Source organism: Panthera onca, chromosome D2 (genome assembly GCF_046562875.1).
Source record: "Panthera onca isolate mPanOnc1 chromosome D2, mPanOnc1 haplotype 2, whole genome shotgun sequence".
In the NCBI taxonomy this organism is placed as follows: Eukaryota; Metazoa; Chordata; class Mammalia; order Carnivora; family Felidae; genus Panthera; species Panthera onca.
In genome coordinates this window covers 82,178,900-82,206,040 of record NC_138349.1, presented here as the reverse complement: position 1 = coordinate 82,206,040, position 27,141 = coordinate 82,178,900, and the positions used below count along the sequence as shown (strand labels likewise).

Below are 27,141 nucleotides of genomic sequence, written 5' to 3'. Positions count from 1 at the left end.
ATGCACCAGCCGGGGAAGCCAAGGCTCTCCAACTTAACTACTTGTGTGCTGACTCACACACCGGGCAGGACGCGCCCCAGCTGAGCCTGCTTGTGGAAAAACCCTGCCTGGGCCTCCCAAGGTCACACCTGGAGCCCGTCCCCAAGCACCCTGCACGGACACGGCGTGGGAAGGAGGCGTTCGTCTTCTCAGACATACCTGCCTCCCGTGTTTGATGTGGAAAAGGACACCCTTTCCTCCGCCGGGTCCCCTACGCCGCACTGCGAGGCGATGTTGGGGGACAAATCCACCCAGAGACGTGGGGTAGGGTCACTGCCTGCGGAGGAGTCAGGCTCCGCGCAGAGGGGCCGCCTCGCTGGTCTGGAAAGGGTGTCACTGGAGAGACTGATTACACCCAACCGCCCTGGTAGCTCAGGGCAGCAAACGCAGCAACGTCCACACTGTGCCCGGCCAAAAAAACGGAGCATCGGCTGCCTGCAGTACAGTCTGCTTTAGACTGCGTGGTTTCTGGGGCCCCCGGGGAGGGGGGGGGGGAATCCACTCTTCCAACCTTTGGGGCCCCGGTATCGACGGCAGGGAAGAGAAGACAAAGACCTCTCGCGTCTGATCAGGCCCCTCAAGGGCACGACATCCCGTCCGTCTGTTGTCTCCATGACAGGAAGCACAGGTGCCCAGGATTTTGAAAACCGGGGCCGCTTTCCTAGTTCTTGTTGGGCCGCTTCCTAGAAGCCGGAGGGGCGAAGCTTGCCTCTGAGCCCAGGGCAAAGCCCTGCTTTTCTTCAGGCGCAGCACAATCCACCCTGGGGTTCATGGAGGAGTTGGCTGCAAGGCAGGGAGGAGTGAGCGGCTGGGGATGGACCGTTGAAGGCGCCCGGAGACAGCCGGACAGCCGCGCGGGGATCTGCGGCCCGACTCGGCCCAGGCCCCCCCTGCAGCCCCCTGCCTGGAGTGGCCGAGCCTCCCACAGCGATGTCTCACCTCCTAACTGGGCCCCGAGGCTGCGGGGCCTCCTGCGCCTGAAGCGCGTCTACCTGGGGGTCCTGCGAGCTGACGCTCGGGGAGTCACATGCATCCGTGCACAGAGCACGGCCTACAGGCTGAGTGCATAATAATACGGGCCGTGTAAGCAACAGCAGCAGTCAGTGTGCAGAACGCTGTATATATGCCCTGTAGGGAGGGCTCCTTGCTCTCCCGCGACATCTGTGCTCCTCGCTTCTTCCGGGCCTCCTGTGCGGTCTGGAGTGGCCATTCGCTGAGGTCTGGCCACTGGGGCATGAGCGGAAGTGACAGGCACCGACGCCGGCCTTGGCCCCCCACGTGCTTCTCCAGGCTCCCACGCGGTCTCGGAGGGAGATGCCCACAGTGACCCTGGATGTTCCACGAAGAAGTAGGTAGAAAGCCTCCGTCAGCCTGAATGACCACACAGAGCTGCTGACCTTTGCGATTCCTTTTAAATCATGGTGGGGGGAGGGGGTGGGGATGGATGCAAAGCTGAACACTTTCTTTCAAAATTCCCTTCGGGGTATGTGAGCAACACAGTTCAAACACAGCTTGTCTGCAGAGCAAAGGCTAGACTCCTTCACGGGGTATTCAAACCCACCCAGCCCAAGGCCTCTGCCTTTGACCTGGCCTTTGACATTTTCCTGGTCATGCTGGGCACCTGGGCCTCTTTATGGCTCCTAAATGCACCTGTCCTATCCCATCCCTGCTCAAACTTTTATCCTCAAAATACTTTCTCACCTACTCCCCGGTTAACTGAGTCATACCTCCCTGAGTTCAAAAACAAGGCTGCAAATTCTTTGACACTCCGTCCGTGGAATAGAGGGGATCTGTGTCATCCCCCCCACCCCAAGACTCGGTGGGTTTATGGCTGCCCGTGATGACAACAGAGGACATGGAATCTCTGCCGTGTGACTTCTGAGGCTGGGTCACAAAAGCCTTGTGTCAATTCTCCATTTCCTGGAGCACTTGCCCTTGGATCTGTTAAAATAACAAAATCCAACTGAGTCCGTTTTAAAGATCTTCCTGGCTTTATTCAATGATTCGTGTATTGGGCGGCACCCCAATACAGACAGGAAGGGGCTTCGAGGAGCTGTGCAAAATGGATGCCTTTTATAGGCAGCAGGGAGCAGGACAAGACAGTTATGCTGGGGGTGGGGGGGGAGAAAGCAGGTTGGTTATTGCAAGGTTACTTTCCTTTAGGGGAAGGCAGGGGTCTCTCAGGCAGATGATTTAACTCGTGCTGATTAGGTGATTCCCGATTGACTGGTTTAAGATTCCTTTCTTGGAGAGCCAAAAATGTAATTAAGTCTGAGTTTGGTGGTGTGGGGCTTAGCATAAGCAACTCCATTTTGGACCGACCTGTTGTCTTGTCTTTAACAGAAGCCTGGGTCGCTGTGTAAGAAGTCTGGAAATCCTGAAGCTACTATGCTGCAGGGACCACACGTAGATGCTTTGGTCACAGTTCCGAATGGTCTCCTTTCAGCTCCCCGCACGGAGGCGCCAGATAGACAAGTGAATCGGGGTCAGACTCCAAAGCAGTCCGTCCACCAGCAGGATCCAATGGAGGATCACCAATGCCACACTGAGGAGCAGTGTCTCCCAGCCAAGTTCTGCCCGGATTCCTGACCCACAAAACTATCAGCCACAATCAGACACCTGTCACTTTAAGCCACTATGCTTGGAGTAGTTTGGTATGAAGCAAACATAACTGCAACGCCCTTCTTCGGGGCCCAACACACGGTCTATATTTTTCCAGAAGCTTTATCTACCGTCCTCCCCATTTAGATCTCTGGGTTGTTCGATCCTTTAGAATTCTGGTCTTGGGTTATTTCTTTTTTAATAGGGAGTTGTCCAGCCGCTCTTTGTAGCACTTTACATAATAATGAGTGAACACGTTGATCAATAAGAATACTGAGCACGTAACACGAAGCCTCCTAGAACCGTGGGGTGGACGAGCAGGAGCTGGGGAAGGCAGGTGCTCTCCACCTGGTTTCGCTGTCTCTGGGCACCAGAATCTTGACCGTGATGATCAGGTGGTATTCATCCAACCCAATATTTATTCTCACGTATCTATTGAATGCCAACCGTCTGGCAACCATGCTCTTTTGGACCCAAACAAAGCCCATCTTCTCATGAGACCCCCGTTCTACACGGAAGGAGACAAACAAAAAATAAATGTAATCTGTTAGGTCTCTGTTAGGTCGTGTGTGCGAAGAGGAAGAAGGCGGCAGAACAAGAGGTGAGAGAATGTTGTTCTGTGTGATATAATCAAAGAAGTCCTCTGACAGCGTGACGGTCCAACAGACACCTGAAGGAAGCGGGAGAAAGAGCGAGCCGTGTTTCTGCCCGAGGGAGCGCATTCCTGGGGAAAGGAAGGCCAGTGATAAAGGTCTCCCCCGACAAGAGAGTGCGGTGGATGGGTTGAAGGAGGACAAACTGGCCCGGGGGGCCTGAGCCGCGAGACCAAGACTGGAGCAGTGGCGACGGGGCCAAGGTGTGCGGAGTGGACCAGCAGGGGTGGCGGGCGGGAAGGGCTCGAGGACGCTTGGCGGCGCGCTGACTTCAGTGAGAAGCAGTGAGACGTTGACGGGCAGAGCAGCGGCACCATCTGAGCCTTGGAAAGCTTTCTCGCGTACCTGTCACCCGGGTTCCTGGGTGACCACACGCTGCAGAGGGGCGGGTTGAGGAGCAGTGAGGCGGATGGAGAGGCTCCCGCCCACCCCCAAGCCAGAGGCTGGGACCAGGGGCTGGAGGCGGAGGTGGCCGAAGCGGTGGGTCACAGTAAGGGTGTGTCAGAAGGTGGAGGCAACAGGATTTCCTGGCGGGCTGCGAAGGATGGGAGAGAAACAGGAGGCACGAGTGATTCCACAGCCTTCTGGGCTGGAGCACGGGGAGAGTGAGATGGGCTGGGAGCCATCCACTCTCTGCAGAGACATCAGGAGAAAATACATTGCAAAGCGTGATGGGTTTCCAAGTTGACAGTTACAGACTAGCTTTGGTGAGAATTAGGGTTGGAAATCAAAGAGGGAGGCTAAAGTCATGTAAAAAAAATTTTTTTAAGTGCTTTATTTAATTTTGAGAGAGAGAGACAGGGAGAGAGCGAGCATGAGCGGGGGAGGGGCAGAGAGAAAGGGAGACACAGAATCGGAAGCAGGCTCCAGGCTCCCAGCTGTCAGCACAGAGCCCGAGGCGGGGCTCGAACTCACGGACGGCGAGATCATGACCTGAGCTGAAAGCAAGAGTCCGACGCTTAAGGGACGGAGCCACCCAGGCGCCCCTCGTCCAAGTATCTTTCAAGAGAAGAAGAGCCTGGGCCATTGACTCTCTTCCGACGCGTCGAAATTTTTACTCATCTACAGTTTGCTAAAGGACTTCCAGCCTCCCACGACCCCCACTACCTTTTCATTTCCACGTGGGGTCCGACTGGGGCCGTGTGTCCTGTGCCAAAAACCAGAAACAGCAGCAGTACCTTATTCTCCTCCTGTGTTCGGATGCACTGTCCGAAGTTTGCTCTCATTGCCGTGCTCACAATTAGACTGGTTTCGAGATGACAGTGCGCCGCCCGCACAGGCCACTTGCTGCCTTCATCCCGACCGGGGGCCGCGGGCCTGGAACCCAGAGTGGGGGGCGGGGGGCATCTGGGTCTGCGGGGCTCCTGCGACACCGCTGACCTTCGGTGCTTCGGCTGACGGGGCTGGGGGGGGAAAGCGCCCCTTCCTGCTCAGGGCGCAAACCGGGAAGGCCTTATCCCGTGCCCCCTGGAACTCGAGCCCCCTTCCTGCCTGCAAGCCCTTCCCCTTCCGGCCCCAGAACAGCCCCAGCGCGTAGCTGCCGTTACTCTGATTCACACACACCACCCGCACCAGGCGCGAGTAGCCCCACGTCCGGAGTGACACAGCTTGTCCCCTGGCCTCTTGCGTTTCAGCCGGCCCAGCGGAGGCCGGGGGCTGCTCTATTCCGTGGGGCTCCCCCAGCCCCCCACCGTGCCCCCAGGACGCTCGGAGGGAGACTCGGTGATGAGTTTTAGCTAAAGCGACGGCTTCTCCTTGCAGAATGCCGGGTGCAAGCCGCGCGGCGTTGGGAGAGAGACTGTAGAGGCGAAATCCACGCGGCCGGAGTGGTGCCGGAGGAGGTGTGGGGTCGAGACAGCCCCGGGAGAGGACAGTAGGGCCTCTAATGGGGGAGTCTGCCTTCACTGTTGCGGGGGCATCCCTTAGGTGTTCGGTGGGATGCCCCGGTGAGCTCGGCGGGGCCTCCACTTGTCTTTGCACTTGTAATTTTCATCATGCCCGATGTGGCCCATCTCCCGGGGCCGCCCTGGCGCGGGCCATGCTGCTTCTCCAGCCGGAGGCCCGCGACGCGGATGTGTACGGTTTGCGAAGATGATTCTGGATGCACTTTTCTGTACGTATGTCATCCTTCGGTGGAGTTTATAAAAAGATTTTTACTCCCCAAATTTTTCTAAAAGAACCTCTGATTCGGACGGACTTTAATAATAAGGAACCCTATGAACTCACAGAAGGAAAAAAAATTCCTAGGAGCAAGTCTGGTCATTTTGCTGTTGTTCCCTTCTATTACTTATTTTTTAAAGTTTTGGGGTTTTTTTCGGAATTTATTGATTTGTATTTAAAAGAAATTGTTGACAAAGATTCACCGGAAAGAATCTGAATAGGTGGGAAAACACAGCCAATACTGCTGAAACACTAAAATAATTCAAGGACATGTGGCTTATAGGTTTGGTCCTTGTAAAATTAAAATTAAATTTTTTTTAATGTTTATTTACTTTTGGGAGAGACCGAGATGGAGAGAGAGGCAGAAAGAGAGGGAGACGCAGAATCTGAAGCGGGCTCCAGGCTCTGAGCTGTCAGCACAGAGCCCGACGCGCGGCTCGAACCCACAAACCATGAGATCGTGACCTGAGCTGAAGTCGGGTGCTCAACTGACTGAGCCACCCAGGCGCCCCCATTTCTTAGAAAATTCAACATACATCTACTTTCTGACCCAGCAATCCCACACCTGGGTAGTATTTACCTACAAGAGTTGAAAACATATAGACCTAAATACATGCACACACACAAGGAAAACGTATACAAGAATATTGTAAGCTGCTTTATTCATAGTAGGCACAACTTTGAAACTGTCCAGGTATCAATCCAGAGGGGAGTGGATAAACACACTGCTGTCCATTTATTCAGTGGAATACTTGTCACTGATAAAAAGGAAGGGATTATCCACATGCACGGCAACACGGATGACTGCAAACATATTACACAGAATGAAGTACACAGATGCAAAGAGTACACACATCATACACGGTGGGGCAAGGTGTGTGGTGGAAAATCAGGGTAGGTACGGTAGGTGTTTGCCTCTGGGAGTCACGGTAGGGTGGGGGGCTGGCCAAGATTGATGGGGAAGAGGCAGAAAGGCCCCAGTAATCGTCTCTGTCACGATAGGTGTTTGCATAACATAGGTGCATGCATTTGTCAAAACAGCAAATATACACTTAAGATTTATGTATTTCTTTGCCTATACATTTTACCACCACAACAACAGCAACAAACAAAACCTGGGAACAAATTTTGAATTTTAGTGAACACGGACGCTGAAGTATTTAGGGAGACGTGTCTGCAATTTACTTGAAATGCATTCAGAAAATCAGGGTAATGGATAAGACCCATAGAAAGACAGGCAAATGGATTGATAGGTGACACAGCAAGTTAAGAAAATAACGGTAGAAGCTAGCCGGTGCCTACCTGGGTTTCTCACTGTGGGATTCTTACGAAGTTAGCGTAGACTTAAAAACTTTCCATAATAAAATATTTGTTACGGCTTGAAATGCGCTGATGGGAATGCTAAATTTGCATACGTGTGTGTTTGTGTGAGTGTGACCCCTGAGATCTCACTCGCCACCCCGAGCGAGGGAACGACAGTTTGGGAAACAGAGAAGTCTGTGTTCTGTGGACCCAAGGCTCACCGGCCCTCCAGGCCCCGCCCCCAGCGGCTCTGGTCCCGCTAGAGCTTTTCCTGCCTTGCTGGGCAGACTGGGCAGAGGGAGTGAGACACCAGCGGGTCTCTCCAGTGAGCCCGCCTGCCTTTCCTGCTCTGACCTCCTTTAGCGGTAGGGAGATGGCCAGCAATTCCTCCTCATTTTTTGTCAGATGAAAAAGAGCTGGACCGGGGCCCTCTTCATTCGCAAGAAGGCAATGGATCTCCCAGGGCCTGCGCAAATCCGCTGTGTTTGCCGAGTTTAATTGGTGATTAGACCTGAACGTCCCAAGCCAGTTTTGACGGCCCGGATCCACAGGAAGCCAACTTGTCATAGCTCTCCAAGCCCGGCATGTGTGAAAGTGACATTTCAGATCCCTTCCCATCTAATTTTGGTGACTTTTGTTTGAATTCACACTTGGTGAATGTTAATAGTATGTGGGGGTTATGTGTGCTGAATACATTGACATTTTCCCTCCCGAAGGAAGTACTGTATTGCCATCTCTCCACCCCCCCCCCCACCCCCCCGCCGCAGCCCTTTCTTGCTGGTACCGAGGATTGTGCAAAAACAGGGAACAGGGCCTTCTGGCCGCGTTCCCTGCTTTGATCCCTCTGCTCAAGAACCCGGAGCCCCAGGGGAAACCTCAGCAGCAGCCATTGGGCCCCAGGGTTTGGAGAGGCCAGGGTGAGCTGCAGGGCAGAGATTAAGCCCTGGGGTCATCTGGTGTCCGCTGGTGAGCACAGGAATGTGCTCCCATGTCCGGGGCCGGCGACACTTCCCGGGCAGACGTGTGCACAGCTCCTCTACAAGCTTTGCTTTATGTGCTCGCCCCCGGAGCCTGCGGAGGAGCCCAGCCAGCATACGCCTGCAGATCCGTCCGGCCCCCTCTGGTGCGCACAGAGCCTGCGGGGCTCGCTGAAGCGGCTGTGACGCTCCTGCTGCGTCAAGGAAGCTTCTGCTGCAAACACAGCATTCTCGGCTCTTACCCCTGCCGGGGGCCACCGTCACAGCCCAACGGCAGCCAGGGGTCAGAAGGCTCCCGTGACCCCGGGGACTAGCAACGAACACGCTTTCCGTAAGCCTGGCAACGATTGGATTGTGGCCTCTTGAAACCCAAAGCCGATGACTTCAGAGAAGCCTTCCAAACAAACGTTTATTTTCACAGATCACACTTTTTTCCCAAGTGAGGTACCCGCCCCCCCACCCCCCGAAACATCCTAAAATATCGAGGAGCATTGCTACGCGTCCCCCGTGGAAAACCCGATTCTGTGCACAAGCTCTTTATTAAAAAGAGCACGAAAGACAGAGTGCTTTGGCTGGAACCCCCTTTCTGCTTCTCCCGTGCTGATAACTACTAGCAGGAAGCAATTAAAACCATCCCAGTTCCTCCAAGTAATAACACAGAGCTGGCCAGGGGAGCAGATCCCAAGCACCAGTAAATCATGGAGATACACGTTTCTGTTTCATGGTGACCCTCGCTCCTCATCCGAGATAACTGTGTCCTGCTTCGTCAGAGTCGGCCAGTAACCCAGTCACCATTGTGCACACGCATCAGATGCTCAGGACGGTCCAGCAAGTCTTTTAATAAAGACCCAAGACATACATGGCTTCTGTCTACTGATAATGAATCCAGAAGTCCCGATAAAGGCTGAGTCTAGGTTTGGTTCAGTATGTCGTCCAGCTCTCTCCCTGGCTGGGGCCGGTCTTTCCATTGACTGGGACTTCTTCCTTGGCTCCCAGGGGCCCCATTTCCATCTCTCTCTCTCATTTCCCTCTCTATAATGCCAGGGGTTGTTTACTGAGCACAGAACTGGTACGTGTGCCTCCTCATTACCCCACATTACACCACGACACACGTAACTGGCCTAAATGATTCACGTTCTTTCAGGAGCTGCCCTTGGTTTGTGTTTGAACATGACACACTGCATCTCCCAAGCGCGACCGCATCTTAGACTCCAACGCTTGAGAGAGGAGCCGGACAAAGCCCTTGGTGTGAAATAAAAGTAAGGACGATATTCTGGTTGAGGTTCTTGGTACAATATGGACTGGGACAGCTACAAGAATACCACTTTCTGTATTTCCTACTCACGCTGAAAAAGGCTTTGAGTAACCAAGTTAAACTAATTTAGAACTTATCTTGGTCCAAGCCAGAGAGAGAGAGAGAAGAAATTGACCAACCCAACAGAACATACTGTAAGCACTTGGACAGAAATGGACCAAGCATTCCGGACTGTCGGCACCCGACATTTTCTCTTAATGTTCTGAGGTTCCTCATAAGCAGCCATATTTGTTACTAACCAACGTCCTTGGCAGTTGTTTCCCAGGGACCAGCCCGGGATATGCCACAGCAGTCAGACAACTAACAACTAGAGCAGTCTAAAGAAAGAAAGAGAGGGAAAGTCATTCAGGCTACTCTGGACTTTGGGCTTTGCTCTAGCGCCCGGCTGCATCCTAGGTCACCTGTGGGAGGGCACATCAAAGGCTCTGCTGGGTAAGCTCACATTTAAGCCACCTGCACGAATGCCCTCTGTTCCCCAGTCCAGCGTTAATTATCTTCACGTTCTTCTGGACAGCTCACGTGCGCAGGGTTGGAAGTCATGACAGTGGACTCTACCAGCCGTTTTAGTTTTAGTTCTTCATTTGTTGTTAGGACACAGATTTGTATGTCCAGACATTAAGGGCACTCTAGAGATAACGGCTTAGTCACTAACTCCCAAATTTATTTGACTACAAAAGCTGGGTCACCAAGGGCTTCTGGTTTCATGTTCAAGACGGAAAAAGCTTGGGAGTCTGGTCACCATTCCTATCCTTACAACTAGAAAAGGCTGGACAAACTGAAAAACAACTTTTCTTGGAGCCATCACAAGATTGGGGTCAATGGTTCCAACCACCATGCCCGAACCTGGAGAGACAGGTGCATCCAGATCTCACAGGTGAGATCTGCTTACATGGAGCCATAAATTAGAAGGAACACTTATGGAAACTTAGATGAACTGCTGGTAGGGGGAGGGAGAGGGGTCAACAATCCACAAATACATTTTGATTCCCCCAAAACTTATTGACTAATAGCCAACTGGTGACCAGAAGCCTCATCACTAACATAAACAATTGATTAACACGTACTTTGTATTCTATATACTGCATTCCTAGAATAAAGCTGGAGAAGGGCCCCTGGGTGGCTCGGTCAGTTGGCCATCTGACTCTTGGTTTCAGCTCAGGTCATGATCTTACAGTTTGTGAGTTTGAGTCCCACATCAGGCTCTGCATTAGCAGTGCAGAGCCTGCTTGGGATTCTCTCCCTCTACCTCTCTCTCTCTCAACATAAACTTAAAAAAAAAAGGAAGCTAGAAAAAATAAAATATTAATAAAATCAGAAAATACATTTACAGTACTGTATTTACTGAAAAAGAAATCCATGTATAAGTGGACCTGCTTAGCTCAAACCCGTGTGGTTCAAAGGTTAACCGTACTTTAAATGTGAAAGGTCTAAATACATCAATTAAAAAGACAAGAGATCGTCAGAATAGGTGAAAAACAAGATGCTGTTTTTCTGTTTATATATTCTGTCTATAAGAAACCTACTTTAAATATAAAGATCCAGACAAGGGAAACAAAAGCAAAAATGAACTACTGGGACCTCATCAAAATAAAAAGCTTCTGCACAGCGAAGGAAACAACCAGCAAAACTAAAACGCAACCGACAGAATGGGAGAAGAGATTTGCAAACAACATATCAGATAAAGGGTTAGTATCCAAAATCTACAAAGAACTTATCAAACTCAACACCCAAAAAAGAAATAATCCAGTGAAGACATGGGCAAAAGATATGAATAGACACTTCTCCAAAGAAGACATCCAGATGGCCAACCGACACATGAAAAAATGCTCTACGTCACTCATCATCAGGGAAATGCAAATCAAAACCACAATGAGATACCACCTTATTCCTGTCAGAATGGCTCACATTAACAACTCAGGCAACAACGGATGTTGGCGAGGATGCGGAGAAAGAGGATCTCTTTTGCACTGCTGGTGGGAATGCAAGCTGGTGCAGCCCCTCTGGAAAACAGTATGGAGGTTCCTCAAAAAACTAAAAATAGAACTACCCTACGACTCAGCAAATGCACAACTAGGCATTTCTCCACGGGATACAGGTGCACTGTTTCTAAGGGACACACGCGCCCCATATTTATAGCAGCACTATCAACAATAGGCAAAGTACGGAAAGAGCCCAAATGTCCATCAATGGATGAAACGACAAAGAAATTGTGGTATATATATATAATGGAGTATTACTCGGCATCAAAAAGAATGCAATCTTGCCATGTGCAACTATGTGGATGGAACTGGAGGGTATTACACTAAGTGAAATTAGAGAAAGACAAAAATCCTATGACTTCACTCCTATGAGGACTTTAAGAGACAAAACAGATGAACATAAGGGAAGGGAAGCAAAAATACTATAAAAACAGGGAGGGGGAGAAAACAGAAGAGACTCTTAAATATGGAGAACAAACCGAGGGTTACGGGAGGGGTTGTGGGAGGGGGGATGGGCAAAATGGGGAAGGGGCGCTAAGGAATCGCCTCCTGAAATCATTGTTGCACTATATGCTAATTTGGATGTAAATTTAAAAAAAATTAAAAATTAAAAAAAAAAAAGATCCAGACAGGTTAAAAATAAAGGGGTGGAGAAAGATATATACCATACTAACACTAATCAGAAGAAAGCTCAAGTTATTTTAACTTCGGACAAAGCACGCTTCACAACAAGAATATCCTCAGGAATAGAGAGATGACATAATGATAAAGGGGTCAAATCTCCAAGAAGACATAGCAATTTTAACGTCTATGTGCCCAACAAGAGACCGTCAAAACACACGTGGCTCTAGGCCACCGGAGGGCTGGGAGAAAACTCTGGGCCGGCCCCCTCCAGGGAGCCAGAACCTTCCCTATCCTCACGTGGAATGCCATGCCTGCCCCGGAAGCCGCACCCTACACGTCCTTCAACACGGGAACCTGGACGCTGGAGGCTGTACAGCCTCTGAATTGGGACTCCCTGCTTTTGTTTATTTTTGAGAGAGACAGAGCACAAGTGGGGAAGGGCAGTGAAGCGGGCTCCGGGCTCTGAGCTGTCAGCACAGAGCTTGACGCGGGGCTCGAGCCCACGAACCGTGAGATCACGACCTGAGCTGAAGTCGGACGCTCAACCGACCGAGCCACCCAGGCGCCCCCCCCTCCCCTTTTTTTTTAGCTAGGAGAAACGTGGAGTCTGCCCATCTCATTGATCTGTCTTCAAATCTTTAGCAAACCTGCCCCCGAGAATCCTCGAGAGACTCTCCAATCTTTGCACCCACCGACCACGGTGTGCTGATGGCGAATGGATCCTCTGGATAAGCACTATTCCTGCGGACCAGGTGTTACACGTCAGATGCCATGATTCACACGTCACAAATCCTCAAGGGCATTTCTAAATCTGCTCAGTCACTAGATGCTGGATGACACCAGGGCCATGCCAGCCCTCACGAACTCGAAGGACTCCTCACACATGCAACACACGTTCACTTGCGTGATAAACCCACACTCCGTATCTTCGCCAATAGTAAGCCGGGCGATGCCCCAATCCTGTTCCTCCCTTGTCCAGCTTCGGGCAACGTCTCCTCACTCGGCCTGTGTCTCGAGGACCATGCCCACCTCTGACCTCTAAGAGCCGGAGTCTGGACCCAGCAGGACTCGCTTAATTTTCTTGTAACCTGAACCAGAAGACACATAAGAACCCTAAGGCGCTGACAGGCACCATTTCAAGTCTGGGTTTGTTCAGAGTAAGTTTCCGGACCAAAGGGAGAGAAAAATAAAGGACATCAGTAACACGGGCCCCAGGTAGCACATTCTACTTCCCGAAGGTTACCTCAACACCTGGTTGACTTTTTGTACAATGGCAGTCAAATTAAAGCCCTCGTTTTATGTGATGTTTATAAAGTTTTTGAGATCTTTATCACGTTGATCAATTTAGGTATTTGCTGGGGAGACAAATGAAACATTTAGCAATTAGGAAACTGGCAAAATTAGTCTCTCATACCTCATGAGGTGGATTTTCTGGCACTCAGTTCGTAGGAAGAGCCATTCTACTCGGCCTTACCGCCACGGGCACCGATGTCTCCCACCGCGGACTCCTGTGGAAGAACTTACAAACACTCACAGCATTTGGGGGCATGCAGGGTGGTGAGGAGGGGTGGAGACCTGCACTCCAATCAGAGTTTCACCACTTACCGGCTGCATGACCTTGGGAGGTTTATTCAACTTCTCTGAGTCGCCTCCCACAAAATGGGGTAATCATTAACCCTGTGGCTGTGTGGCCGTTAACAAGATAGCGCATGTAAAGAATGCCCAGCTCATACGAGAGCCAAGTAAAGAAGCTACTGTCCTTAGGAGGTACTGTCTTACCAAACGAAAGGACAGAAAAGCACATGTCCTCATTCAGGCAGACCCCACCAAGGGTACTGCAATCCTCCACAACACGAGGTTTCTCTATCCTTCCTGGGATCTTCAGACCCGGGAGCCACACGGTATGTCCATTCACGAACCGGTGCCGTCGGGCATGAAGAGAAATTAGTGAATGAATTTCTTAGTACCTATGTAGTATGCAAACCTGTAATAATCTTTTTTTTTTTTTAAATAAAACTGCTTTGACTTAGGAAGAAAGATCCAATGTTTAGCACGTGCCAGTGACGCGTTTTCATTACTCAAGGTGCTTTCCCTTTCGATTCGCAACACTCGCCCAAGAGTCCAAGCGCGGGAGAGGCTGTGCTAGAAACCCATCCCAGGATTCTGGTCCTCTGAGTGAGACACACGGCCGGAGCCCCAGGCGGGACACGATCCTAGTCTTACATCTGTAGCAAGGTGGTCTGTCTGCATTTTGAAATTAACTTACCTGTGTGATTCTTTTGGTGTACTTTGGAAAAAAACAAAAAACCAAAAAAACCCCCACTCACACATTTTAGGAAATCTCAAGGGGAAAGAAACATGGTCGCCGCAGGCCCTGTCTCAAACTCCGGGAAGACATCCACAACTCAGGTTTTTACCTTGCTTTAATGACTTTGTTTACGACCTCTGGGAAGGATGTGAACACATCAGGAGTAACAGCCATTTATGTTTTAAGTATCAGGTTTTATTAAAAAGTGCATTTTGATTAATTTATGGTCTAGGTAAGCTGTTAAGATATCAGTATACTCTCTGGAATAATAATAACTTTACAAATATTTAAAACAAACAAAATTTTAAAAGCCTTTTTATTTCCTTCACCATTATTGTTTTACAATACAAATATCACCTTGTGAATACACAGGAAAAAAAAAACCCTACGGAAGATAATTCTGCTGCACGTAAAATACAGAATGGATATATATACTTCTTCATTCTTAAAAAACTATTTTGTTCTCCACATTGGCAAGTATGGAATAGAATACTTCCCCAAACATACTTCTGTTAGGAGTAAAACTTAGAGATACATGCAGTTTCTGCACAAATATATTTTAAAGAAATAGATCTCTGTTTTGTTGTTCACCAACAAAATTGTCATCAGAGTATGGATAACTAATTTATAGCTTTCAAGTTTTAGTTAAGTGATCATTTTCAAAACTCTCTTTTTAAAAACAAAGTATTCATGGCTGTTTTCACTGTATAGTTAAAATCGAACCACCAAATAGATGAGAAAATAATTTAAGTGGTACATGTCATTGCCACCTGCTCACAATATGGGAACAGGGCTCTGATTTTCTAATTAACTCCCCCATTCGTGAATTCATAGCAATTTAAAAACCATAAGCAGTCTTCAGATTTAATTTAGCTATAAATGCAAAATTTAGTAGTGTATACATACATTTATATTTTCATGGAATATTTTATTTTAAATAAAAACATTTAAGATTGCCTACTGACCATACAATCAAGACAAGAAAGGCACTAGAAACATAGACAAATTTCTCTCCCAAGAAGCATTTTTTTTTTTTAATTTTAACTCTCTTCTCTCTGACATGTAAAAATCTTGAAATTTGGTTTTCATAACATCATTTTGAAAAATAAAGTTAGGAAATACTTAGAAAATCACTTTATAACAGAATCTTTTTTTTTTTTTTTGCACTTTTTGACACACTCTCTCTGCTTTTTACAAAACCCAAAGTTACCACACCTTTCTGTGTCTGTCATTTTTTATTTGAATAGCGGTGCAACAGGTAGAAAGATTTCAGAATCGAACCCCATTCAGGTACTTAGAAACCTTCATAGAGACATTTGCTAGAAAATGGCTTACAGCCCAATCTTTGGGGCAAGAGATATGAAAAGTATGTTTTCCCAAGAAAATAATACGCTTTATTTTCCAGATGTGACTGGAAAGACCAGAACTGATGATAGAAAAGCTTACATTTATGCTGTTGCATCGTATACAAAGGAACGTGGTGATGCAGCTTATGCGGAACCCCGGACTCACGAACAGGAAATGTGTGCAGTGCATGATAGGTTACGTTTTCTTTATTGTTGTCCCACGCAGGTCCTTTGGAGAGAAAAAAAGATCACAGTGCTGACCAGGTAACTCAATAGGTTAAGTCAAGGAAACGGCTGAAAGATAACGGGATCGTCTGTTTATGGCGTCTGCTCTCACTGGAGTTCTCAGCACTTGGAAAGGGTCCTCGTCCCCCACTTGGTGCGGCCGTTATGTGTCGTTCACCAAGCGGCTGTATTTCACCTGCCTCCCGAGGTGGACCACCGGCCAGGGGAAGGGCCAGTGGTAAGATCGAGGTACGATTCCTTGGACATTCTTTTCAAAGTACTGAAATGGCCTATACCACCACACCCTAGCCAGGAGGTTCATCTGGGAAGCTTCTTTGAGCACCTATGACGACAAAGGCAGGAAACCAGGTCAGGGAGAGCAATTCATGGGCCCCCAAACGAACATATGTGCTTTTCTAACGATCTTCCACTTTAAGTGGATGTATTTTCCTAATTACAATTCACAAAGGACCCCGGAACGGCCCTGTGTCCACCCACGTACCCCAGTTTCACACGCACGCCCCCACTCTGCACTCGTGTGCTAACCAGGCCACCCCCTAGCAGGAGAGCAAAGAACTCCAACTCCGGGAGCGCACGGAGAACGCGTGGCTTCCTCGATCTCTTGTCCGTAAGTGCGCGCCCCAGTTAGCGTCTCTGTTACTCTTCTGCGATGGAAGTTAAATGTTCAGCTGCTCAGGGGCCCAGGCCAGGAGAAGAGGGGAGGGGTGCCAATCAAACAGCAGGGGGGCCCAGTTTGGAAGGCATTTGTCAGGGACGGGGGACGGTGATACCTGTTCTAGAAGGATGCGATCTCTGCGTCACTCTACTAACACGTTTCTTGCTCATTTTTTGTTGCGAAGTGGGTCAGCATCACGAAAGACCACGCAATCCCAGTTGCCTAGCCCCCCTGGAGAGAGGCCTAAGACATCCGTGGGTTCTCTGCACGTCCCCCCGCCCCCAAGCCAGCACCGCCAGGCCAGGCATTGAGGGAAGCTGTAATCAGACAAGGGGAAAACTCACTTGCTGATTGGCCATAGTGTGGTACCACCAGAAGAGTCTTGTGGTGATGTAATACGCCACCACCACGTCCACAGTGTAGTGGTCATGCGCTAAGAGAATACAGAAGATCCCAACCACGCTGAGGAGCCAGCAAATCCAGTGGTACCACCACAGTCGTCGAGGGGAGTCTGAAAAGAGGAGCGATTCACACCGGTTACTCTGACCTTTCCGTCTGAAAACAGATCGTTTGGGCTGCAAATTTAAGGGTCTTAGCTTATGTGTAGTCAAGGTTAGAATGGAAGCAGCTTGGGGCGTCTGGGGGGCTCCGTCGGTGAAGCGTCCGACTTCGGCTCAGGTCACCATCTCGCGGTCTGTGAGTTCGAGCCCCGCGTCGGGCTCCGTGCTGACGGCTCGGAGCCTGGAGCCTGTTTCAGATTCTGTGTCTCCCTCACTCTCTGCCCCTCCCCCGCTTGCACGCTATCTCTGTCTCTCAAAAACAAATAAGTGTTAAAAAAAAAAAAAGAATGGAAGCAGCTTATCTTATGACGTGACTTTATTAGCATTGTAATTTATACTTGGCTACTGCTTGATTCACATATAAAGACAGTTGAGAAGGACAACTGAGGATAATGCGTCGTGTTCCATTAAAAAAAAAAAAAAAAAAAAGCCTGTCCACTGACGTCTCATTCAACTTACTTATAAATAATTTGGGGTTAATGCTCCAAACAAAAATCAATACTTTTTGGTCTACAGATCCTTACACACGGACTAGGCAATTAGAATTGATCCAACTGTCTTACTTGCTTCCCAAGCTTTGTGACTAAACACTGACCTGAAACTCTTTAAGAGTCTCAGATTCCGGGTTGATGGGGGGTGGGAGGGAGGGGAGGGTGGGTGATGGGTATTGAGGAGGGCACCTTTTGGGATGAGCACTGGGTGTTGTATGGAAACCAATTTGACAATAAATTTCATATATTAAAAAAAAAAAAAAGAGTCTCAGATTCCATTTCTCAAACAGAAATAAGAAAGAATCCAAATGCCTGGGGATTTTGGTGCAAGTGCATTCAAAGGCAGGGTAGTGTCAGGTCAATACCTGTCCGTACCTTGATTTGGAAGCTCCCACCTGAGGGGAGCACCATAGTCTCTATTTGTCCAGGCCTTCCCACTTTGCATTCTCAAAGAATGGGCTGAAGAGGGTCTGAAGTTTTACGCAAAAATGTCACTTGAATGTGATCCGTCCTCCCTACCCAGGGGGAGAAAGGTTAGACTTTCACTGGCTTCTCACAGCATACAAGTACTACTCATTTGGGGGTGCCTGGGTGGCTCAGTCGGTTGAGCGTCTGACTTCAGCTCAGGTCATGATCTCACGGTTCGTGAGTTCGAGCCCTGCATCACGCTCTGTGCTGACAGCTCAGAGCCTGGAGCCTGCTTCGGATTCTGTGTCTCCCTCTCTCTCTGCCCCTCCTCCACTCACACTCTGTCTCTCTCTGCCTCTCAAAAATAAAGACAACTAAAAAAAATTAAAAAAAAAAAAAAGAACTAGTCATTTGTTTAACCAGTATTTATTGAACATCTACTATGTGCCTGGGACAGGAAATGCTCTGGGTATAGAGATCAACGAACAAAACAGGCAAAGGGCCTGCCTTTGTTGGGGGAGATCCCTTCCTGGGACAGAGGAGACACAGTAAAAAATAATTATAATAAAGAAGGAGATTTTACACTGTGTTAGAAGGTGTTAAATGCTGTGAAAAAATAAAGTTGAACAGGAGAAGCAGGATCAGAAACCGAGAAGGGGAAGGGAGGTTTGCGACTTTAAACGAAATCAGGAGACGGATGCTTCACCGACTGAGCCCCCCAGGCGGCCCTTATTAGTACATTTTAAAGGAGACTCCCATTTGGCGCCTGCATCACTTAGTGTCCCTGAGCCCCCGGCTTCTATGAGGGCAGAGACCTCGCTGACCCCCACGCGCAGCGTAGGGCGGTGACACGCGGTCTACATCACGTGCCACCAGGCCTGGGCTCACGAGCTTTCCTCCCAGCTCCTTCCAGCAGCTGTAGCGCAGCCCGAAGGCTCTGCCGACACCAGAGGAGACCAGGCGCCCCCCGCCCCCCCCCCCCCAGGGGCAAGAGTGGTGACCCCGCCCCCCGACCCCGCCCCCCGCGCCGGGGGCCCGCGGTGTCAGGTGCGGTGGGGACGCTGCCGGAGGGCTGTCCTCGACTTACACTCTTTGATAAATAAGTAAGTGAGCGTGAGCATGACCGTGTGGCCGCTGTACAGGTAGTCCCCGCACATGTTGTGAGAGCCGGTGATGGACAGGCCGCCACCGGCAATGAGCTTCATTATCCTCCGCACTTGTGCTTCCCAGTCTCCGAACAGCTGTGGGAGAGGAGAGACGAGAGGGTTACCAGTCCACCCCGGGGTGCTGTGGCGCCCTCCTCCGGTCAGGGCCAGGCCCTGCGATACCCTGACTTCTGCCGAGAAACGCACACCTGGCCATGGACGTGGCTCTCGGCACCACCTCTGCCATTTCCCGAGACAAAAGGCATCTGTGGCTAGTCACAACCAGCCGCTTTCACCCGCACCTGAGAGCTGGTTAGGGCGGTCGGGGCTGGATGCCCGGAGAGCCAACCCCGTGATCAGAGGGCTGGACCACCAGGGAGGGGCGAGGGCTGGAGGTGGATGGCCAGTGACTCATCAGTCCTGCTTACAGGGGCGCCTGGTCGGCTCCATCGGTTAAGCGTCCGACTTCTGCTCAGGTCCTGATCTCACAGCTCGTGAGTTCGAGCCCCGCGTCGGGCTCTGTGCTGACAGCTCGGAGCCTGGAGCCTGCTTTGGATTCTGTGTCTCCCTCTCTCTCTGCCCCTCCCCTGCTCATGCTCTGCCTCTGTCTCTCTCTCTCTCAAGAATAAATAAAAACATTAAAAAAAAATCCTGCTTATTACATAACGATGCCTCCACAGAAATCCACAAGGATGGAGGTTCAGAAAGCGGCCAGGCTGATGAGAAAGTAGAGATGTGGGGAGCGTGGGAGCCCCACGCCCCTCCCCAGAGACCTCGCCCAGGGCATTCCTTCCGTCTGGCTGCCCTAAGTTACATCCTCTTATAATACACCGGGTCTCTGGTAAGTTACATGTTTTCCTTACTTCTGGGAGCAACCTTTGGCAAACTAACCAAATCTGGGGGGGTCACGGGAACCCCCAATTTACAGCTCAGTGGTCGGACGCACAGGTGACAGTCCGCACTCGTCACTGGAGTCTGAAGGGGGAGGGGTCAGTCGGTGTGACACAGAGGTCCCTCCAGGGAGGGAGCAACAGAACTAACGCCCCCCACGCGTGCTCACAGAAGCGCCTGGTGTGGGTGCTGAGGAGAGGAGGCGCACAGGAATGTTCCTGCTTTTTGAGCTTCCGTCAAGACACGTAAACCCCCCACGAAGGCTGCCGTGCACGTTCACTAGAGAGGAAGCGTGTGGCCACAGCCGGTCCTTGCGTGCGTGCGCTTTCTGGAGCACGTTTCAGCAGACGCTTGGCCCATTTTTAAAATTACACTGACAGAGAAAGAGTAACTGATCGCGGCTTACGACGGGAGCCACTTGGGGGGAAATATCTGGGACAAGTCCCCGTGCTCAGCTCACAGGACAGCGGCTCTACGGACCCAGCTGATGCTGGATGCTGAGGAGGTCAAACGGGACTTTCAGCGACCAAAGCGACACAAGGGACTGATTGGATGTACCTTCAATCTACCGAAATCACATGAGTGGAACCGTGTGCTCTTCCTTTTCAGCAAGAGTGAAAAAATCTCACGGATAAACCTCCGTCTCTGATGCAAGTCTGGGCTGCACGCCAGAGTCATCAGAGGCTTAAACAACACACTCCCTGCCATTTTTCTTTGCTATGTCAAACGGTCTGTATCTTAGGTTGCCAGCACACGAGTCACTTTTAACCAGAATTAAATTAATCACCCTGACCCTTTTCAACATTTCACTGATAACATGCCAGGCTTTGGGAGACACGTGGTCTGCTACAATTTCCCTTTAAGAAAATGTATCAACATTTCTAGTCAAGGATGGCAGGTTGGACACATGGCACAGAGGAGACAGATTTCCAAATTCAAAGGGTCACCACAAGAAAACAGACCTCTACGGCAAGACTCGGCACCACGAGATTTCAGGTATGCAGTGGGGGTTAGCAAGAGACCCTAATGCCTCTAGAAATCAAAGACAAGCTTCATACTTGGGGTGCCTGGGGGGCTCAGTCGGTTAAGCGCCAACTTTGGCTCAGGTCATGATCTCACGGTTTGTGAGTTCGAGCCCCGCATCGGGCTCTGTGCCGACAGCTCGGAGCCCAGAGCCTGCTTCGGATTCTGTGTCTCCCTCTCTCTCTGCCCCTCCCCTCCACTTGCACTCTCTCTCTGTCTCAAAAATAAGTAAACATTAAAATTAAAGTCATGATGTATTTATAAAAAAAAAAAACCACACAAACAAGCTTCATACAAAGGATCAAAGAGTCAGCTTTTTCAAAAACAATCCTGGAAGACAGAAGGCTTTGGAAAAATGCCTCCAAGTTCCGTGGGAAAATGATTTTCAACTTAGCAACCTATGCCCAGCCATACTCTTTTTTTTTTTTAATTTTTTTTTTAAGTTTATTTATTTTTGAGACAGAGAGAGACAGAGCATGAACGGGGGAGGGGCAGAGAGAGAGGGAGACACAGGATCGGAAGCAGGCTCCAGGCTCTGAGCCATCAGCCCAGAGCCCGACGCGGGGCTTGAACTCACGGACCGCGAGATTGTGACCTGAGCTGAAGTCAGACGCTTAACCGACTGAGCCACCCAGGCGCCCCTGCCCAGCCATACTCTTAAGCGATCCTGCAGTACAGGATCGACTAAAGCTGTTTTCACAAGATCTCATAGTATTTACCACCTACATACTCTTCAGGGAACTAGAGAGCATACGCTTTGTAAAGCAGAAAGAGCAGAAAAAAAGAAGAGACAGGATTTGCTAGGTGGTCAGTGAAGGCAGAGCCGAGGGGCTGTGAGCCTGCACAGTGAACCATGGCGGGAGGTGGGTACGGGTGCGAGGGTCATCCGCGGGAAGGTGAAACCACATGGGGGTGAGTGTGCACACAGAACACTAAGAAAGCAAAAGGCAAGGCAATCACTAACTCTCTAAGAAACAAAATGTTGTGCACAAGAGTCATTATAGGAAATGACTTCAGCTGGCTACGAAGAGCATTTAGAAACTAATAGTGTGAACACGAAATGTGGAGTTAAGTCAGAACAGAAATCCAGACCCGGGCAGGGAAGAGGGGACAGGAAGCAGGACCGCCCACCGGGGGGGTGGGAGCTGGGGCACCGTGGACCCTCCCTCCAGCCTTCCCGTAGGAGGTCAATAATAAGACTTCCATCAGAAAAACAGAGAAACGGAACTGCTGTGTCCCTTATAACCGCAGGGTAACACACACACACACACACACACACACACACACACACACACGCACACACACCTGTGAAAAGTAAAAAGCTATGAAGATAAGCACCACCAGCTTCAGTTAAAATTATTGAAAGCAGTTAGGAACGTGGGCTGGAGTTGGTCAGGGCTCAGGGGGACGGGTGGCTACGGTGTGTCGTGAAAGTTGTACAGAACCATTTTGTTTAAAAACATTTTTAAAATGTTTACTTATTTTTGGAAAAAGAGAGAGAGTATGAGGGCGGGGCAGAGAGAAAGAGGGAGACTCAGAATCCAAAGCAGGCTCCAGGCTCTGAGCTGTCAGCATAGAGCCCGACGTGGGGCTCAAACTCATGAACTGTGAGATCATGACCTGAGCTGAAGTCGGATGCTTAACTGAGCTACCCAGGTGCCCGTTTTTTTTTTGTTTTTTTTTTTTTAATTGCACATATGTAATAAACACGATAGAAATTTTTCAAAAGATTTAAATGGAAAGTTGGGTCCAGTTCTGTCATAACAATGCATAATATAAAGAGGAAAATTATGGCAACAAAAGCCTGGGTAGCTTTTCATTTTATTCCATTTCAGATTGTCTTTCCAAAAACTGTGTTTTTTACACTAGAAATCCTATTCTCAGGCACCACCACCCCGTAATTTGCCCTCCCATTTTAGCACGAAAATATTTGTGGGGAACCTGTACGCGTGGGGAGGAGGGAGACATTACCAGGTAAACACAGCATCGAGAAAAAAATAGCTGAAAATTAATGCTGCATTTCTTCCAAGTGCCCTTAAAACACCTAAGCTTTCTTTTAAAAAATCTCTTTCCATGGCTGTCAAACCTCTGGGAGGGGCAGTCTCTTCAAGCTTAGTGGGAAACAGGAAAATAAGGTGGATGGCTATGGCCACATAAAAATTTTAATTATGTTTAAAAAAAAAAAAAAAGCAAACAAAGTAAAAGACATGTTGCATAACAACCGGAACAGAAACCAGCTAACATCTTTTTCACGGAAACTGACCATATGAACCAAGTAAATAAGACCAACGTGGGAGACAAAATGTATCAGAGGACAAAGGATATGACCAGCGGGAGGCATGGAGACTGCCAAACAAACAGATACAAACTTTGCTCGCACATCAAGTTAGCAAGGCTGAGGGAAGCGGAAGCAGGGCTGGGGCTGGCGGGGCACGCCCAGCGGCTGGGTGAGGGGGGGGTGAGCCGAATGCACCTGCCAGCCGGGAGGGGTGGCGGGCAGACTGGGCTCTGCCACTTAGCTGGGTGATCCGAGGCAGCCGGACCAGTCTAACCCTCCACTTCCTCACCTACTACTTGGGGAGCATCATCATTATGACAAACTACAAAATTCTCCTGCAAAAATCATCATCGATATTGACCGGCAATCCAAACCGCATCGCCCGAGACTCGTTTACACGGAGTCTCAGAGCCTACCGCAAAGAAATGATCCCAGATGGGAATGAACGCTTTAGGTAGAACTCTCCCACTATGATATTACATATAAAAGGAACAGAGTGGAAACAATCTAACCAGGAATTGTTATTAAATAACTGCTTGCTTGCTACTCGAAGCCCAGGCTGGCAAGTACTGGCAACATCGGGAGTCCCTATAAAACGATTCTCAAACCTACTGAACCACCATCTGAGGTGACTGGTTAGACTCACACCACAGTGATTCAAATGCGTTGACTTGGGCTAAGACTGCGTAATAAATTATGAACGAAATCAGTTTATAATGCCTGTGTAGTAAGTTTGTATCATAAACATCATCTCTTATCGAGGAAATAACAAAACATTTGGCATAATCAACTGTATTTTTTTAAAAACAAGCACAGAGAACACGTAGAATGCACAAACTACACGTCAGTAGGGTTTCAATGGCAGCTGGCAGGATTTCTCCCAGTCTCTGTCCCAAAGGGACTTCTAGAAGTCCCCGCTCCTTGGGCTAGAAAGAGAGGAATTCTCTTGGAAGTCTCCAGTTGTGGGATCTCGGCGGCCTTCGAGTGCAGGCAGGACATACGGGAAGAGACTAAAGAAGAGGAAAAAACGGGAACTCTGGTCTTCCCTCTCATGCTTCCTTTAGTTTCATTCCCCAATCTGCCTGCCCCCCTCCTGCAGCATCCTCAAAAAGCTGCTGCGAACATTCTGCGGGGTGTTTCTTACTTGCAGTCGGTGGGAAAGAGCATGGACTGCGCTCACCCCACTGTCGCTGGAAAAGTACCCCGCCCCCCACAACAGGAGGCTGTTGAATGTTCATTTCTGAAAGCAGAGATATTCTGGGGGACGTTCACACAAACCACTGTCTCAGTAGACGCTACACAGCTGTAGTAATTCACTCTGTGAATTATCGTCTCTTAGGGACACAGAAAAGTCAGTTTTCGGTGAAAATACAGCAATTTTCTTCAGCATCTGATGAATGGCTAAGAAGTAAACTGGCCCAAATCGCTTAAGCAATAACAAGGCACAGGAAGAAACCGCGAGCAGGAGGAGGCGGGAGAGGCTTCCTAATGACACAGACTAATCTAGTACAGTCAGAAACCAGTGAGCCCCTGGCTATTAGAAAGCAGGCTTCCCCGACTTTTCAGGGCTGAGTACCAGAGCGCTTGGATGAGAATTTGTTCCCCATCACCCGGTTCGCACACGGTCTAGCCCACTTGCCTCTTCCCTTTGCTGCACCTGAAGAGCAGGGACACTCACCCCCTACTGGCCCGAGAGGGCACACCCGCCGGAACCGAGCTCACCAAATAAGGCTGCGTCATCCAACGGCTCCGCTCTAACCCTGACGAACGGCCGCAAGGCGACGGGAGCGGAAATGCTACCGAGTATAATCCGTGCCCCTCACCGAGGCTTCGCCCTGCAGAAGCCCTGGAAAATCGGCACGGCTGGTCCCATCCGCCGGCTGCTCAGTGTTGGAGCTGGGGAGGGGACCCAAGTCCTGGGACCCCATCTGCCACTGTCCGAGGCACTGCAGGCCCCCTGCACACCGCCGGTACCCCCCAGCTTTGCATAAACCAGGACCTGGGTACACGCGGAGCAACTTTCCTCCAGCAGCCTCCTCCTGTCCAGATGTTCAGAGGTTACGTCCTGTGATCATGCCCCACTGCGAAGCCATGCAGCCAGGTAGCTCTCAAATTACTCATTCATTCATTCAATCAGTCCATCATTCAATGAATCCACCTACTACCATCAGGGCAAATAACTTTTTGTCCCATTCCTGAAGAGCAATCTCCCCGCCAAACAGAAAAGTCACTCTCCTCTACAACAAGCCGAGAAGGCCGCTCTGAGCCCCCAGACCACAGGCACACCCGCTAGGGAAGCAGGCATCGAGGCACGGAAGGGCTGGCGGCATGCCTATCACGCCCAAGCACCTGCAGCTGAGAAACACACGCTCCACACTGCGGCTTCCCTCAGCTTCTCCCCCTGATGATGGAGCCCGAAACGGCAAGACTCCGCCGCTCCCTGCGTGTCACCCGGCGGGGCAGCCCTCCCAACCAATGACGCGTCCGTAAGAACGAGCAGGAGTTACGAGAACGTCCTTCGCGGGAGAGGTGGTGTGCCTGCGGGTTGGGTGAACGGTTCTTGTGATTCCGTACTCCCGCCCCGCACGATTTCTCACACCGTCTTACCACTACTTGAGCGGGCAGGAGAAAGGGAGTGGTAACAGGGGGATTTTGTGTACGAAAACATTAGCTTTCGTGGGGATGGAGAGTCCAACTTTTCCACTGAGTTTCCCCATTAATGATCTGGTTGTATCTGCACCAGCCTGTGGGGTGGTTGGTGCAGAGGCCGTGACGCCCATTTCACAGATGAGCAAATCAGCAGAGAGGCTGTTTCTTTGTTTCACCCAGTGAGTCGTCTGGGCTCAGATCCCACCTCTCCCCTCCCTAAGCGAGCTTGCCTCTGGGGCCCTACAGACGGCCTGCTGTTGTCCCCAACGCCTCCCCAGTTGACAAAGGCTCCAGAGCATCTCCAGGTTGTGGTGGCGGTTCTCACGAAATCCAGCCCACTTTACGCACGTCATTTCCAGGCAGGTGCACAGGAGCACTCGCTGAAGAGCCACTTTCCATAAGTGGGTTGTTTTTTTTTTTTTCCATTTAAATCAAACTTCCCCGTTTCTATAAAAGCTGTTCTCATGGAAATCGTTCACAAGCCAAGGGCACGTTTTCCGCCTTCTCTAACAAGGTGTTTCCCACCTGTCCTTGACTTTCCTCGCCCTGGGCTGGGCTGTGCCGGAGGGGTGCTCCCAAAGTCTCTGAGTCTGCCTGCACAGGAGCACAAGCCCCGGGTCGGGGTCCGGCGTCCGGGGGGATCTGGACGGACACTCTGCCCAACGCGGCCTCAGCGTTCTCTCGTCTGGAAGACGGCAAGAATGATACTTCCTCGCCCACGGCACCCCCAGCCAAGGTGAGGGGAGGTCTGCTACAAGTGCCTGCTCCGTTATAAAGTGCGTCCAAACTTCGGGCAGCATGGCAATGACCATGTCCTTCGGGGAGAACCCCACCCCGGCACCCAGCAATCCAGATCGGGGTGGCTGTCCACGCGGCCCTCACCGACTCTCGTCCGTGGTCACAAGGCACTTTTCTGAACCCTTCTCCTCCACGTGGTAACTGCTTCATTCCTGGGAAGACTTCGTTCCACCCACAAATATCGCGTCCACCTCCACTGATGTGGCGAGATTTCACTGCGCGTCCTCTTAGAACACATTCGTGCAACTTCTAAAAAGACGTTTCCCTCCCTTAAGGTCTGAAGGATCTGGCTCTCTGCACCTCTCCATTGTCAAGTGTATCCATCCATTCTAATACTATGCGGGTTGTTTTCTTTTTTTTTTTATTTTGTGGGGGCACGGTCTCTCTAATTATCATCAATAAAACACGAAATGCCCAACCAGCCTCCCTTCCTCCCCCTAAAAACTTCTGTATTTTTTTTATGACCTCTAGTAAAGGAGACTTACCAAAGCTTCACAAAATCTTTAAAAAAGGTTGGCTCCAGATTTCCCATTTTCTTATTTGTTACATTAAATAAATCCAGTATTTCAGCAAGGCACTAATCCCTTTAACAAAAGTACATTTGCTTTTAGTGTTGAGCGATCCTTTAGCCTCACTTGTTCATGAAGCAAAAATTTATAAGCAAATTCCCTCAGATGTTTATTAGGAAAATCC

General features: G+C 49.9%; 1 protein-coding gene across 5 annotated transcripts in view; it reads right to left on the bottom strand.

Moving 5' to 3' along the window:
- Positions 1 to 15,054: 15,054 nt before the first annotated feature.
- The window catches only part of SGMS1 (sphingomyelin synthase 1), a 283,588-nt gene continuing 271,501 nt past the window's right edge, over positions 15,055 to 27,141 (bottom strand). For all 5 annotated transcript variants that reach the window (XM_060643002.3, XM_081790566.1, XM_078434126.2 and 2 more), the window contains 3 exons: positions 18,752 to 18,905; positions 16,550 to 16,716; positions 15,055 to 15,872 (listed from right to left, as the gene is read on the bottom strand). In XM_060643002.3, coding sequence (XP_060498985.1) covers positions 15,693 to 15,872; positions 16,550 to 16,716; positions 18,752 to 18,905 — 501 coding nt within the window. In that variant the 3' untranslated portion in view covers positions 15,055 to 15,692. The remainder of the gene's footprint in view (positions 15,873 to 16,549; positions 16,717 to 18,751; positions 18,906 to 27,141) is intronic.